This window comes from Lithobates pipiens, unplaced genomic scaffold (genome assembly GCF_037356315.1).
Source record: "Lithobates pipiens isolate NorthernLeopardFrog02 unplaced genomic scaffold, aLitPip1_a1.2 Scaffold_8, whole genome shotgun sequence".
Lineage (NCBI taxonomy): Eukaryota > Metazoa > Chordata > Amphibia > Anura > Ranidae > Lithobates > Lithobates pipiens.
In genome coordinates, this window is record NW_027507903.1 from 101,895,945 (window position 1) to 101,912,970 (window position 17,026).

Genomic DNA, 17,026 nt, shown 5'->3' on the forward strand with positions numbered 1-17,026 from the left:
AGGCTTACCTGTAGATCCAAGAAATATCTCCTAAACCTACGCATTTAGGAGATATTTGGTGAAAGACAGGCATCGCTGTTTATGGTGCATGCGCCGCAGACATCGCCGCGCAGGCGCACTGAGCGCGCCACAGTTAACGGCGATATGCGGCGAGTGGTGGCTCCCGTGTGCATGCACGGGAGTGACGTCATCGCTGCTCTGACGAATGGCAGCGCCGGAGCAGCGAGACCCACCAAGAAGATGGAGGCTCCGGACTACAGGGGGCAGCGGTGACTTGGCTGGCTCCTGTGTCAGGTAAGTGACACATAATGGACTACTATGCGATGCATAGTAGTCCATTATGCTTTACCTTTGAAGGGGAATCAAAGAGGAAGTAAACCCATCAGGGTTTACTTCCTCTTTAACCTGCTTTAAGGAATTTAAGTCTCTGTAAAAGTGACTTGTAAAATAAAAAATATGAAGAAAAAATATTCCCATAGAATTAAAATGGGTTAAGAAAGAAGGTGGAGGAAATTGTGGTAAGGAATAAAACAAAAAGGATAGATGGAACAGGATGCAAAATAGAAAAAAAGAGAGGATCGTCCATATCCATAATGACTCCCTGTGCCAACGTTTGTTAGTTTTACAGTAAAAATCATTTGAATTTCGGTGTGTTTTAAGAAGAAATCTCTGCTGCCTAAGTTTTGTTGATGGAACCATTGTCATCATTGTCATCATTGATCAACTGTTTCATCCTAAAGAGGAGCTCCAGGCTCCTGCAGAAAAAATTAAAAGTCAGCAGCTACAAATACTGTAGCTGCTGACTCTTAATATTAGGACACTTACCTGTCCAGGAATCAAGTGGTGTCTTCACCCAAGCTGATTTTTCAATGGGCTATCGGGCGCTGCTGCCAGTATCTCCAAGAGAAGCCATGTGGCTTCACAGCCGGTTCCCCACTCCGTAAGCACTGTGCTCTCTAATTGGGCAATAGGAGGACGGGGCAAAACCAGGTACCCTCTCCCCCTCCTCCAAAAGGTGCCAAATGTGGCAATGGAGGGGGGTGGAGGCAGATAAGCTGAGCTTCCACTTTTGGGTGGAGCTCCGTTTAAGGATACAATCCATATCCTACACTCAATCTGCCACATCTCCAGCAGTTCATTCAGGGTTTTTATTATGCTCTTTTAATATTACAAATGATCTCTTTTGATTTACACTCATTGTATTTGTCAAGGTTGACAGTGGCTCCATTATAATTAAAGTACTTACGGTAAGCTCTTTCTATAAACAGTCCGGCAGATATTCCATAGAATATTACTACACAAACAATATGACGGCGGTAATTTTCAATAAATCGCTTGAATGCCTGCATTTTCTGATACAGTTTGCTTTTTTGGTATTTTCCTTTTTTGGCTTCTGTATATAGACGATTTTCTTCCAGAATATTGCCAGAACTGGTTGAAAAAGGAATGAAGAAATAGATCTATATCCAAAAATTATAAACTGTATCACAGGTTCATATATTTTATAGTTACATTACTGTACAGTAAATTTTCTGTGGAATTAAACTGGAAAACTAAAATATAACTCTTTAAAATGACATGGAGGTTAGTATGAATGGCTCCAAAAAGGTGATCTGAGCTTACATCATAATAATTAAGAAACACAATTTGACTAAACTAATAAATACACAAATTGCTGTAATCTTTTATGTAATGGATTTGATGTTTAAATGTTCTAACTGAATTCTTGAAGAGGTACATAAATTCTTGAGTTAAATACCTGACAGAACCATGGGCGTCCGCAGGTAGTGGCAAGGGGGGTCAAGTGCCCCCCCTAGAATCAGGGATCAGATATTAATTAATTCAGCACAGTTGCATTGCTATTGGCTGCCATCCGCCAGTGGGGTAACACCATCAAGGTGCTGTCAAGCCCCCCCATCAGTATAGTGTGACGTCAGGCTCTTTTCCCTGCTCAGTCCAGCAGAGAACTCAGTATCGCTGTGGCAGGAGAAAGGCTAGCCGCGGGCTGTCAGAGGTTTTCCCCGCTTGTCCCCCCCTTTCTCCTGTCAGGGACAAGATATGGTCGCTCTCACCAGGTTCCCCGCCCAGCTTCCTGCCTGCTCCGTTCCTTCCCTATTGGCCATAACTGAGGGCCAATCAAAGGAGACTAGGAGAGGAAAGCATCATGGGACATGTAGTCCAAAAGATTAGCAGGCCCATTTTTCATAGAGAAGAGGCTACAGCTCAATCAAGAGAGAGATTGAGAGACTGCAGCCTGGAAAAAAGCTTAAGGAGAACGTGCTACAGGACAAAGAATGAGGAGTGTGTTGGGCGGAAGCCAGAGAGAGAGAGACACGCTGCCCAGCACCACCAGAGAGAGAGCCTCGCTGCCCATCGCCACCAGAGAGAGAGAGAAATGCTTCCCAGCGCCACCAGAGAGAGCCACGCTACCCAGCACCACCAGAGAGAGAAAAACTGAGCCTATACCAGGGCATAGACATGCTGCACTACTGACCAGAGTTGCCCCAGGGGAACCCAGATTAAGCGATTGTCCAGCTGGAGGGATCACTGCTGTAGTTTTGCTGGGACTGGTAAGAGGGCCTGTGAGCCATTATCCATTACTTATCCTGGGGACTGTACTATGTCTGCAGTCTCTGACCATGATAATGTGATCAAGACATTGTTGAAAAGGAGCGGTGCATGGGTGACCCTAATATGATGCCCCCCCCCCCTGAAAAAAGTTCTGCGGACGCCCATGGACAGAACCCTCTTTTACTGAGGTTATGCCACAATATCTAAAATGATAACTGAACCCTGGATCAAAAATTTAATATATTGCAGCTTACGAGGCCTTAGAAATGGGGACTGTCTTAATTTTATTTTATGAAGCGAAGAACATTTTAGCAAATATCGAAAATGCCTGTTGATCTTGCAGAACCTTTATCACTTTCTATGAGCTGAACTGAGGTATAAAACAATGTTATCTTCCTTTTTTTAACTACTAATCCCCCATTTCCCATGCAAGTAAGATGAACAAAGGCCTAGGTGGCAACTATAGATCCAGCAGAGCAGAGAGCATATCTACCCAAAACCAATAAGTGCGTTATTCACAAGTCTACCAACTAAAATTTTAGAGGGGAAAAGCATGGAAAAAACAAAAAACGAAAAAAAAAAATGCAGCCACCACATCTATAGACTGGAAAATGCAATATACTACATTGTTGTTGTTATGTTTAGATACATTTTAAAAGGACTGAGGTCTGCACTTTGACTTTGCCACTCCAGAATAAGCACAATCTTTTTTTAAGACACACTATTGGGTTGATTTACTAAAGCCAAATACTCCAATCATTTTACAAGGTAAATTAAACTTTGCAAGGGAATTTGTCTGGAGTTTACTGAATGAGGTAGCCTCTATGTCTCAGGTCTGCATCACCCACCTTTTATTAGGCTTTAGGCAATGGGCAGCTTTCTCTTTGTTTCCCTGTAGCAATTCTATATACAAATTTCTATTAGTTCTATTTATGAAAATCTTATGTTTAGATTGTGAAGTAACAAAGCAGTGCCAAAATATCATGTTCCTTTTACTGGGGCTTTTTTCCCCCTCCAAAAATAATATATAACACATTTTTATAATTTTGTATTTCACTCTACAAATTATTATCTCAGAAGCATGTGGTACATCCAGAAGTTTTCCTTTGAAATCTGAGATGTGTAGTAGTTTGTTTTTGGGTAGTAACGGTTATCTCTGTGAAGTCTCTGAAGACTTGCCCTTTCCTAAATTCTGACATTTTAACAAGCTCACATGATTTCTGCAAGTCCTTTTCTGCAGTTATTTACTTTAGGATTTTACCTCCTTTAGCATTGGAATATTTGCAGGGTGGACAGTCCTAGTCACAGGAATTGGCTGGTGGACACTTTAGAACTTAAGACTTTAGAAATGCCTTGTAGATTTTTTTATCTCTATACCTCACTACAATTTCTATTCTTAAAGTAATTGTAAAGTCATTTTTTTTTTCAATAAAAAAAACAAACATGTTATACTTACCTTGCTTACCTCCACCTTATACTTGCTCTGTGAAATGGATTTGCAGGGAGCAGCCCAAATCCTCGGTTTCTCTGGTCCCTTGATGGCTCTCCTGGCCTCTCCCTCCTGTTGAGTGCCTCCACAACAAGCAGTTTGCTATGGAGGTTCCCGGATCCGAGCTGCAGCTCTGTGTATCCATTCAGACACAGAGCTGCGGCCAAGCCTGCCCCCAATCTCCCCTGATTGGCTAACTGAGTTTGATTGACAGCAGCCAGAGCCAATGGTGCCACTTCTGTGTCTCAGCCAATTAAGTGGGAGTGCCCCAAATGACCAAGGCATTCGTGGACAATCGCTGGATAGAGATGGGGCCCAGGTAAGTATTAGGAGGGGCTTAGGGGTGCAGTAGAGTGCATTAAGATACAAACCTTCTGCCTTTACAATCACGTTAAGTCCTGTTCTTTGGATGCTTTAGATACATAGAACCAAAGTAGCTAGACTCCATAAGTTGCAGTGAATAGGGTCATCCATGATGTTTTCCCAAGCCTGGAGTATCAAGACTCACTTCAGACCTAATATATGGCAACTCATAGAGTCTATATACTTTGCTGCTATGTGAATTTTGCCCTAGTAGGATGCAACATTCAAGTTTTTTTTTTTAATGTATATGTGAACCATCACCTTGGAAAACAACCCATTCAATTTAAAATAGAAAATGAAAGGCAAAACATTTGTGTATAGATGTAAACATTATAAATAATTTTTTCCTCTTTTTTATAAGGATCACATATCCTCTTTTCAGTTGCATATGGGACTCAGAGAGCGGAAAAACAGTAGCACAGTGGTCTTCCTAGTGAATGGCTGTACGGGGGAGGGGGCATGTCAGCACACGTCTGATCATTGGAGGAGAGCAAGCTGAGTTCCCAGCACAGCTAGAAAACGGACTACAAGGTGCATGCCTAGTGTGGTCAGTTTTTAATAGGAAAGCAGAGGGGCTGGCAGTAACAGCAACTATTTCAGATAAAGGAAGCAATATAAAGAGAGCATAATATGTTTTCAAACAAGTACATTGTATAGCAGGCACATATCAGAAATATTATATGTTGGGTTTATAGATTCTTTAATCGCTTAAGGACCTCCCCACATACATATAATGTGGCAGGGCGGCCCTTAAACGCAAAATCACGTACTTGTATGTGATTTCTGATTTTTGGTCTGGGGTGCGTGGGCAGGCAATTGTATAGGATTGCAATACATGTATGGCATTTACTGCATAGGATTTCAACACTTCACAGCACTATATTTTGGGATATTTGTATAGCGCGGCATTTATTGGTTTACATATTAGGTTAGCACGAACATATGGCACGTGATTAATGCTAGCAGCTGTCTTTAACTACTCTAATTGGATCTTTACATGGTAGCTAGCAAGAATTTGTTTGTTTTTTGGACCCAATGTCAATCGGGAACACGCGATCATCCGTAAAGAGGCAGAACAGTGTAAACAAGGCAGACCACCATTCTGCCAGAGGGTAAAATGGAGATGCTGTGTTTCTGCTAAACAGAAACACTTATCTCTGTTTTCCTTTAGTCAAAGGACATCCCCCCCAGTCAGAAAGCACCTCCTAGGGACACATTTAACTCTTTGATTGACCCTGATGTTAACCCCCTTCCCTGCCAGTGTCATTAGTACAGTGACAGTGCATTTTTTTTTAACACTGTATTGGTCTCACTGATCCCCAAAAAGTGTCAGTTAGTGTCAGATTTGTCCGCCGCAATGTCACAGTAAAAATCACTGATCACCGCCATTACTAGTAAAAAAAAGTCCCTAAATCTATCCCATAGTTTTGTGGATGCTATAACTCCTGCGCAAATCAAAATATGCTTATTGGGATTTTACATTTGGGATTGCTGTGATTTGTCATTCTAGTGATCACATGGCACAAAAATCCTCAGATTCGATCCACCACTTTGCCATTTATACGGCAAAGTGGTGGATCCAATCCAAGGAGCTCTGTGTCAATGTCAATATATTTTTATTTTAAACAAATTAGAGGAGCTCATGTCTGATTTATGATGGACCACTGATACAAATTGTCTGAGATATCAAATACATATAATGTGTACTGTATAAGGTGAATGGTGACCAGGACCCCAAGGATAAACAAAAGAGAAGGGAAAAAATTGAACAATATCTCCGGAAGATAGATCTACCGAGGATAGCAGAGGAGGATGCTGGTATGCTCGATAGGGATATCTCTAAGGAGGAAATAGAGAGAGCAATCAAGGATAGTAAGAATGGGAAGAGCCCAGGGCCCGATGGATACACGTCATTATACTTTAAAAAGTTTCTGGGACCTTTAACACCTTATTTTCATCAGTACATGAACTCAATAGGGGAAGGAAGGGAGATACGGAAGGAAGCTTTGGGGGCCTTTATAACTATATTAGCAAAGGAAGGGAAAGATCCAACATTGTGCTCTAGTTTTAGACCTATTTCTCTGATTAATGAGGATGTAAAAATTTACGCAAGGATTTTAGCTGAGAGGCTGAAACAATATATGCCAGATTGTATAGAAGGAGATCAGGCAGGCTTTGTACCTGGAAGGGAGGCGAGGGACAATATACTGAGGACAACCCTTTTAATGCAGGAAGTTAAGAAGAAGAAGAAGCAGTCTTCCCTTTTCCTATCGGTTGATGCAGAAAAGGCATTTGATAGGTTAGAATGGGAATACATGCTGCAGACATTACATAAATTTGGTCTAGGCCCAAGAATGCTGCGGTGGATAGAGGCCTTATACTCTAACCCTACAGCTCAGATTCAGGTGAATGGGACCCTATCAAACTCTTTTGGGCTTTATAATGGTACACGTCAGGGATGTCCACTATCTCCCTTACTTTTTGTATTCTCCTTAGAACCTCTTTTGGTTTCTATAAGAGCGAACCAAGGTATTGAGGGAATAAAAGTATCAGAGAATGAGCATAAGATATCTGCATTTGCAGATGATATTATGCTCTATATAACGAATCCCAAACAGTCCCTTCCTAGGATTTTGCAGGAGCTGGAGGAATACGGGAATGTTTCGAACTTTAAGATCAATAGAGAGAAAACTGAGATATTAAATGTCCATTCTCCCCCAGAGGAGAGAAGAGAACTTAGAGCTCTTTTCCCCTTTGTGTGGAAAGAGAAGGGCCTGAAATATTTAGGAATATACTTATCGACATCAGTTACAGATTTATATCAAGATAATTATCTCCCTCTTTTAAATAAAATTAAACAAGATCTTAAAGGTTACCCTGCACATAGACTGTCATGGTTCGGCAGGATAAACGTAATTAAAATGATGATTCTGCCAAAGGCTCTATATGTCTTTCAGAGCCTCCCGATAAATATCCCAGGGGCCTATTTTAAAATTATTAAATCCCTGATTCAGAAATTTATATGGAACAAAAGAGGAAGTCGCGTCTCTTATAAGGTAATGAATAGGCCTAAGGATAAGGGAGGGGTATCTCTCCCAGATTTTCAAAAATATCATTCAGCAGCGGTAATGAGGAGGATTTTGGATTGGGTTTACAACGCCCCATATAAAAAGTGGGTATCACTGGAAGATAATATGAGTAATGTTGCCCTGAGTCAGACCATTTGGATTCCAATGAAGTTTAGGGGTCTCTCTAGAAGAATATCCCCGATTACAATGGAAACATTAAGAACATGGGATGGGGTACTCAAAGGTACAGAAGGACAAAACAACAATAGCCCTCTAATGCCCCTGTCAGGAAATAACTATTTTCCTCCAGGGAAAGAAAACAAAATGTTCCAGAAGTGGACGCATAGGGACATATTAAGGTTAAGGGATGTGTTAAAAGTAAATAGCTTATGCTCATTGGAGGAGATACGAGAGAAATACGGAAGAACACCATGGGATGGATGGAGATACAGACAACTCCAACATTTTGTTGAGTCCCTTCCAAAACCTCTCCGCTCTGGTGACAATTTAAACCCTTGGGAGAAATTGATTGACCGAGGAGGAGTGGGCAGACAGGGGATCTCTAAGATATATAGGACCTTAATATCTTTAATGGAAGACGAGGCGATACCTGCTTTAGGGAGGTGGGAAGGGGAATTGAATCAACCAATCCCAGAAAAACTGAAAGGGAAAGTTATAGACTATACCCACTCCACGTCAATAGATACGAAGATCCAAGAAATGAACTATAAATTATTGGTTAGATGGTATTATGTCCCATCGAAAATGCATAAGATTAACAAAGACTTATCACCCCTCTGTTGGAGAGAGTGTGGGAGGGAGGGAACCCACGCCCATATATGGTGGCAATGCAGTGCAATCCAGCTATACTGGGAAAAGGTGGTGGGTTTAATTAAAGAGATCGATGGGAAGGAAATAGAATTGGATCCCTGGAAATGTTTGTTTCACGCGGCCGAGGGCCCTAGGGAAAAATATAGAAGAGCATTAACTCCATTTTTGCTAAACGCAGCGAAAGTACTGATCCCGAGATACTGGAAAGTAAAGGAAACACCAGGGATAAGAGATTGGTTTAGGGAAATAGACAGATTGAGGATTATGGAAGAACTAATACACCTTCAACGGGGAGCCGAAATTAGATTCCAGGCGACTTGGAGGAACTGGATGGAATTTAGAAAATCCTCAATATATCTTGGAATTATGGGGGATGGAGAGGGCGTCTAGGGGAGGGAGATAGGATGCATATACTTCATAACCCCTTATAAATTTTTTATTTCTTTTTTATAAAAGAGGGAGGAGGAGGGGAGGGAGGAAGGGAGGAGAAGGGGAAAGGATTCCTTTCCCCCCTTGGTTGGTTTTTTTTTTTTTTTTTTTTTTTTTTTTTTTTTGTGTGTGGGGGAGGGGATGTTCTGGGGCCCTTTAGGGGGTTAGTCGGGGTTTTTTTTTTTTTTTTTTTTTTTTTTTTTTTTGTAGAAGGGAGTGGGGATGGAAGGAGAGGAATCCCCACCTTACACAAACCACAAATTGGAATTAAGAAAAAGCGTTACGTGGGGGGGGGGTAATAAATATGGGTAAGATAAAATCACAAAAGGATAATTTTAAACACATGAAGAGAGGGGGAGGGGGTGTGCTTTATATTTTTTTTTTTTTTTTTTTTTTTTTTTTTCTCCTCTCTCCCTCTCCCTCTCTCTTCCTCTTCTTCTTCCCTCTTGGGATATTTAAGATCGATCCGGTCGGGCACCCAATGTGTACTTTTTTTTGACTGTTTGTTTTTATGTGAATGTTGAAAACTCTGAAATAACATGAATGTTAGTCAAAGTGATTTTTAAAAGTATGTATAAGGAATATTTTGTACTGTTCTTTTTGTAAATGTGGAAAACGAAATAAACAATATTTAAACACAACGAAATACATATAATGTGGAAAAATCATACATACCGTTTTTTACCTTCTGTAACACCAGATACTCTTCTGCACATGTGATTGATGACATCTGAACCATTCATACCTGCACAGCAAACATTTGACAGATGGGGTGTCAAAAACAACAAACAAAATCTAAAACATATAACTGACCTTATGTTTAAAACAGTAAAACTAGGAAGTTACTTGAATTTAAAAATATAAACATACTCAGAGGGTAAGAAATATACTAAAATCCACGAGTTTTTCATTTCTAACAGAATTTAATTCCTAGGGTTCACTGAAACATGGTTCCCCCCCTTAGATTAATCCATCAGCTTCCTGGCTTGGCTATTTATTTATTTTTGGACCATTTCTTTACATTTATTTTCATTTTACTGTTTACTGATATTAATATTATTTTGGACAATGTCAATATTCTCATTGACACTAAGGCCGCGTACACACGCGCGGACTGTTTGCCCAACCTTGTTCGTCAAACAGTTTCGGCAAACAGTCCGCTCAAAATTTGCATGAGCGGACTTGCCCACACACGAGCGGACTGTTTGACGAACAAGGTTGGGCAAACAGTTCGCTCAACTTTTGAAATGAACGGACTCGCCCACGTAAGGAGGAGGCAAATCCGCCCATTTTGAGCGCGTGTACAGGTAGGCGGGGCCCGCGAAGGATACTTCGCGGGCTCCGCCGCCTGGAATGGGCTTAAAGGGGAACCCCAACGCCGAAAAAAATCGGCGTGGGGGTTCCCCCAAAGTCCACACCAGACCCTTGTCCGAGCACGCTACCCGGCCGGCCAGGAAAGGGGGGCGAGCGAGCGCGCCCCCCCTCCTGAGCCGTACCAGGCCGCGTGCCCTCAACATGGGGGGGTGCCTTGGGGAAGGGGGGGCCGCGCGGCCCCCCCACCCCAAAGCACCTTGTCCCCATGTTGATGAGGACAAGGGCCTCTTCCCGACAACCCTGGCCGTTGGTTGTCGGGGTCTGCGGGCGGGGGGCTTATCGGAATCCGGGAGCCCCCTTTAAGAAGGGGGCCCCCGGATACCGGCCCCCCACCCTATGTGAATGAGTATGGGGTACAATGTACCCCTACCCATTCACCTGTGAAATAAAGTACAAAAAAAAACACAACACAGGGAAAAAATATTTTATTGCACAGCTCCGGGGGTCTTCCGTCTTTGGGGGTCTTCTCGCCGGACTCCTCCGCTATGTGTGTGTAGCTCTTTTACTAGCGGAGGAGTCCGGCTTTCTTCCTCCCCGCCGCCGGCCTCTTCTACCGACTTCGGGGGTCTTGTCCCCCTCTTCGGTTCTTCTGCCGGGCCACCGCGCCTGGTCCGGTGGCCCGGTCTTCTGTCGCCGTCTTCCGTTCTTCTGTCGCCGCCTTCGGTTCTTCTGCCGGGCCACCGCACCTTCTTGTAGCTCTTTTACAGGCGGTGGCCCGGTCTTCTGTCGCCGCTGTCGTCGTCGCCGCCGCCGCCGCCGCCGCCGCCTTCCGTTCTTGTTCTTCTTCTTGTTCTTCTTCTTCTTCTCCTGGAGATGTTGACTCGACGAGCTCTCCGGCCGGAATGCCAGGGACACGCTCCGCTGCCACTTATATAGTGACAATGGGGCGGTGTCACATGGTATATGTCACATGGGTTGGTCACATGGGTTGATGTCACATGGGGACTATGACATCGTAAGGGGGCGGGGTCACCATGTGACCAACCCATGTGACATATACCATGTGACACCGCCCCATTGTCACTATATAAGTGACCCCACAGCGCGGCTCTGGCATTCCGGCCGGAGAGCTCGTCGAGTCAACATCTCCAGGAGAAGAAGAAGAAGAACAAGAAGAAGAACAAGAACGGAAGGCGGCGGCGGCGGCGACGACGACAGCGGCGACAGAAGACCGGGCCACCGCCTGTAAAAGAGCTACAAGAAGGCGCGGTGGCCCGGCAGAAGAACCGAAGGCGGCGACAGAAGAACGGAAGACGGCGACAGAAGACCGGGCCACCGGACCAGGCGCGGTGGCCCGGCAGAAGAACCGAAGAGGGGGACAAGACCCCCGAAGTCGGTAGAAGAGGCCGGCGGCGGGGAGGAAGAAAGCCGGACTCCTCCGCTAGTAAAAGAGCTACACACACATAGCGGAGGAGTCCGGCGAGAAGACCCCCGAAGACGGAAGACCCCCGGAGCTGTGCAATAAAATATTTTTTCCCTGTGTTGTGTTTTTTTTTGTACTTTATTTCACAGGTGAATGGGTAGGGGTACATTGTACCCCATACTCATTCACATAGGGTGGGGGGCCGGTATCCGGGGGCCCCCTTCTTAAAGGGGGCTCCCGGATTCCGATAAGCCCCCCGCCCGCAGACCCCGACAACCAATGGCCAGGGTTGTCGGGAAGAGGCCCTTGTCCTCATCAACATGGGGACAAGGTGCTTTGGGGTGGGGGGGCCGCGCGGCCCCCCCTTCCCCAAGGCACCCCCCCATGTTGAGGGCACGCGGCCTGGTACGGCTCAGGAGGGGGGGCGCGCTCGCTCGCCCCCCTTTCCTGGCCGGCCGGGTAGCGTGCTCGGACAAGGGTCTGGTGTGGACTTTGGGGGAACCCCCACGCCGATTTTTTTCGGCGTTGGGGTTCCCCTTTAAGCCCATTCCAGGCGGCGGAGCCCGCGAAGTATCCTTCGCGGGCCCCGCCTACCTGTACACGCGCTCGAAATGGGCGGACTTTCCGAGCGGGAACAGTCCGCTCATTTCGAAAGTACAGCGGACAGGCCCACACACGGGCGGACTGTTCGCTCAAACACAGTTTCAGCGGACAGTTTTTCGGAATTTCCGAAAGACTTTGTCCGTCCAACTGTCCGCTGAAACTGTCCGCTGAAAGCCCACACACGAGCGGACTGTCCGCCCAAACACTGTTCAGCGGACAAGGTTGGGCGAACAGTCCGCCCGTGTGTACGCGGCCTAATAGTTTTGCTGCTAAACTTCTGTAAATAACCTTTGCTGTTTGACCTCACAATGGTAATCATATGCTTGACCGTATCTTTACTTTTGCATTGTATGCGACTTTTATAACTCTTTTGCAGTTTCCACTGATCTGTATTCTATTTTCAAATCTTCCTTTCATTCTGAACAGTATGTGCCCTCCTCATCTCCCTTTATACCTCTTCTCTCATTCTCTTCCACCTCTTCTCACCATGTTCTTCTTCACTTTTTCTATAACAGTGTCCTGGCCACGGACCCAGGATTTCTACAGCAATGCCCATTCTTGCTATCTTAGCTTTTTTTATCGAAAACTTTGGTAAATGCTGAAAAGGTGTTACTGGATTATGAATTGTTACTGAGGGAAAAACTACATTAACAAGACTTTGGCATAAAAACATGCTCTACCGGAGCTCAGGAAAGATTTCTCATTACAACGCAATGATATCTTTCATGTCTTATATGCACACAGTCTCGTAACGCCTAGAAAGTTTTTAAATGCTTTCAATACCCTACTTCACTATCTCCCTCCTATTTCCTGCTTCTAAAGACTTTGCCACATATGTTATCATAGAAGTTTAAACATATGAAATTGCTTTATCTGCAACCCAGAATGTCTAATTAAACCATCTCTACACTTTCTCTTTACCACTTTCCTAACCATTTTGCCAACGTTCTTTACCATTTTCTTAACCCACCTTCCCCTTTGTTCTTTGGTCCCTTTCCCTCTCCATTAATGTCCCTTTTTCCTTAAAGCACAACTCCAGGAATGGCAAAACATCCCCCATTAGTACACACCCATACACAAAACACTAAACAGTCATTACATTTGTGAAATTCCTTACCATTGAAGAGAAAAGTCTAAATTAATTTTCAGGAAGTCCTCCCTGTAATTCAAAAAATGCAGCATCTATTCTGCCAAGGAGGAGCTTTTAGAACAGGGATTACATCATACCTATTCCTCTCTCTCTACACTATAATCAAACTACATTTCCCATGAATCTTTTGGAATTGGAGAGAATGTAGTAGGGTACACTAGGCCTGTACATGTTAAATGTGAACAAGCCCACTTCAACATAAATCACGCCCCTCATTCTGCAAGCAGCCAGCCATGCTACTGTTACCTTATGAGTTTATGTGAAATCTCCATTAATAGCTGTAAAATATTGTAATTATTTATATATTTCATTTAGCTTGTATCTAGGCCGGAACATATTATCTTCACAGAAATCTTTGGTAGGCCAGACAAGTCTGTGTCTAGGCTTGTGTATACAAACAATGGGATCCAAACCTCATTGTTTACACATACTCACTTCATAGGATCCCATGCTGGGATATATAACCCACGATCAATACTTAACTTCCCGGGAAAATTCAAGTTAATCTCCTGCTCATAATAGTCACAGGGATTTGCATTAAAGGGGGCTGTTTTATGCAAAGTATAGGGATTGGAGATGTAGCCAGTCCTTAACCAGGAATATGGAAACTCACCAATCAGAGCCACACTATGCCAACCAATGAGGCATCAGCCTGTAATGACATACACAGACTATATGGTAGGGAAAGACACTGTATGGTAGAGCAGCCATCAGAATGGAACCTTGGTGGAAATAGTAACTATGGGAAAGGTCTGCCTTTTACATGTAACATGTTATGTTTTTTATGCCCTGCTGTTTGTATATTAATGTTTTAAGGAATATACTCTGTACTCCTTCATGTAATTCTCTTATTTTAACCTAATATTTTCTTCCTTGGTGTAGACCAGTGGTCATTAACCCTGTCCTCAGGGCCCACTAACAGGCCAGGTTTGCAAGATAACTGAAATACATCCCATGTGATATCATTTGCTGCTCAGTGATTGCAGTATTCTAGTCTTCATCTCCTCAAGGTAATGCATAAAACCTGGCCTGTTAGTGGGCCCAAGGACTGGGTTGATGACCATTAGTGTAGACTATAGATAGATGGTTGTGTATTAAACAGACTTTCAACTACTCACCAATACATGTTGTTATTGTGTTAAAGCTTTCACTCATAGTCAAAGAAATCTCATTTAACCCAAATCATATCTGTGAGATGTTAAATCTCCAATATAGGACACGACGGGACAGGATAGGTAGGTTACAGCCTTATAAATGCAAAACATGTTTGTGCTCTCCCCCTCCAGCCACAGCAGGATATAATCATATTGCCCTTACTTGCTTTATGTGATCATTACTGAACTGCACACACATGCCCATAATTATATATTATTCCCTCTGTACTCTGCTGTAATTCAGTATTAGAAATATTCCTCCTCCTGCTACAGCTTTGAGATCTTTCTAACAGCAATCAGTGCATGTATGTTGTATGTGAGAACATTCCTAACCGCACCACAGAAAAAGAGCAGCGCTAACTTACAAATGAATAACACAATAATAGTGGAACCCTCTAATATATGGAGGTATTTGCAGGGATGGTCGAAAACCCTTCTACAGATATTTGGCAGTGGACGGTGTCAGTAAAGCAGTGGATGGTGTCCACGCTTATCAGTGCAGCCTATTAGTGCCCTTAAGTTCAGCCTCATCAGTTCCCATAAATGTAGCACATGCAAGTGCAGCCTCAGTGCCCATCAGTGCAGCATATCAGTGATGCCTTATCAGTGCCCATCAGTACAGCTTATCAGTGCCCATTAGTGCAGTCTCATCAGTACCACCTCAGTGCAGCTTACCAGTGCCCATAAGTTCAGCCTCATCAGTGCCTCATCAGTGCTCATAAGTGTAGCTTCATCAGTGCCAAATCAGTGAAGTTTATCAGTGCAGATTATCAGTGCACCCTCATCAGTGCCGCCTTAGTGCAGCCTCATCAGTGCAGCTTATTAGTGCCCATAAGTGCAGCCTCATCGGTGCTCATCAGTGCCCATGAGCGCAGCTTATCAGTGCCACCTCAGTGCAGTTTATCAGTGCCTATCGGTACAGCATATCAGGTCAGATTATCAGTGCCCATCAGTGCAGCCTCATCAGTGCCACCTTAGTGCAGCCTTTCAGTGCCCCCTCAGTACAACTTATCAGTGCCCATAAGTCTGATCTGTGCCTGTTAGCGCGGTCTCATCTGTGCCCATCAGTGCGGTCTCATCTGTGCCCATTAGTGTGGTCTGACATGTTTCCACCAGTGCAGCCGGTGCGCATTAGTGCCGCCTATCTGTACCCATCAGTGTGGTCTCATCTGTGCCCACCAGTGCAGCCTGTGCCCATGAGTGCCACCTATCTGTGCTCATCAGGGCAATCTCATCTATGCACATCAGTGCGGTCTCATCTGTGCCCATCAGTGCGGTCTCATATGTGCCCATCAGTGCGGTCTCATATGTGCCCATCAGTCTGGTCTCATCTGTGCCCAGTGCCACCTTTCGGTGCCCACCAGTGCAGCCTATCTGTGCCCATCAGTGTGATCTCATCTGTGCCTACCAGTGCAGCCTATCTGTGCTCATCAGTAGCACATATCTGTTCCCACCAGTGTGGCCTCATCTGTGCCCACTAGTGCAGTCCCATCTGTACCCATCAGTGCAGTCTCATTTGTGCCATTAGTGAGGTCTTATCTGTGCCCACCAGTGCAGCCTGTGCCCATGTGTGCCACCTATCTGTGCCCATCAGTGTCCATAAGTGCAGCCCTACTGGGATCGTTAATAGACATCAGCCAGATGACAGAGCGGAGATGTCTGGCTTTGACCGCTCTTGTGTGTGAAACACTGATCGCTGCAACCTCCCGCCTCCTGGACTGGCAGATCTGTCACAGCCAGAGATCTTCGCTCTGTCATCAGACTGATGTCTTTTAATGATCCCTGCTCTGCACTGAGAGATGACGGGCAGGCAACGCCAGCGCACGCGCGGGGGGGGGGGCGGATTGGGGCAGTGTTGGCAAGGAGCAGAGGAGGAAGGGGGAAGAGAGGAAACCACCTCTATGGGTGGTACAAACCGGGGTCTGTGAGACCCCTTCACCCACTACAGCAAGCAGGAATGTAAGTACAAGTCCCTGATTACCTTAGAGAACTACTAGGGGAAAGTGCCAAGACCACTGGCTGAGGGTACAGTAGAAATAGCAGCCAGCCGTCTTGCGAACAGGAAATCACTGCTTTTCTGCAAAATCATCAGTCTGCTACAGAGGAACCACAGAGCTCAGAAGAAGATGGATGGCATAGTTGGTAGAGGTAGGAGATCAGCAACAAGACATGGATAAAAAAAATTTCCCAGAGTTCTGATTTAACATTTTCTAGAAGCATCCCTTTCCTATTAGATAGTTTTCACTCTTATTCAAACATACAGTCATAGCATCAATGATCAAATAAATCTGTTTGGACTCTGTAACTCTCCCCTGTTATTTCGACCTCTTCTCTGCCCTTCATATACAAGTTACTCCGAAAAGGTAAGCTATCTCTCAAATATTGCTTAATTTGATGATCTTTGGCCTAGATTCCTCCTAAATCAATAAGTCTGTTTGCAAATATAGTATATACTACGTATAGGTGAAGGCTGATGACATGAGTCTCCTGGCTTCTAATATGCAGTGTCAGGACAAGGTAATCTAGCTCCCAGGTTGACGATGGAAAAGGACTCCCCCACCAAATGTAGAGTATTATGCTTCAGCAAAAAAAACCTCCTCAAGAAATATGCAAGCACTATTCTGCAGACCT

General features: G+C 44.4%; 1 protein-coding gene across 1 annotated transcript in view; it reads right to left on the bottom strand.

The window, feature by feature from the left end:
* The window catches only part of LOC143963684 (dual oxidase 1-like), a 246,905-nt gene that overhangs the window by 66,311 nt on the left and 163,568 nt on the right, over positions 1-17,026 (bottom strand). Inside the window, exons 23-24 of the mRNA XM_077473400.1 lie at positions 9,427-9,496; positions 1,247-1,431 (exon numbers count right to left, since the gene is read on the bottom strand). Coding sequence (XP_077329526.1) covers positions 1,247-1,431; positions 9,427-9,496 — 255 coding nt within the window. The remainder of the gene's footprint in view (positions 1-1,246; positions 1,432-9,426; positions 9,497-17,026) is intronic.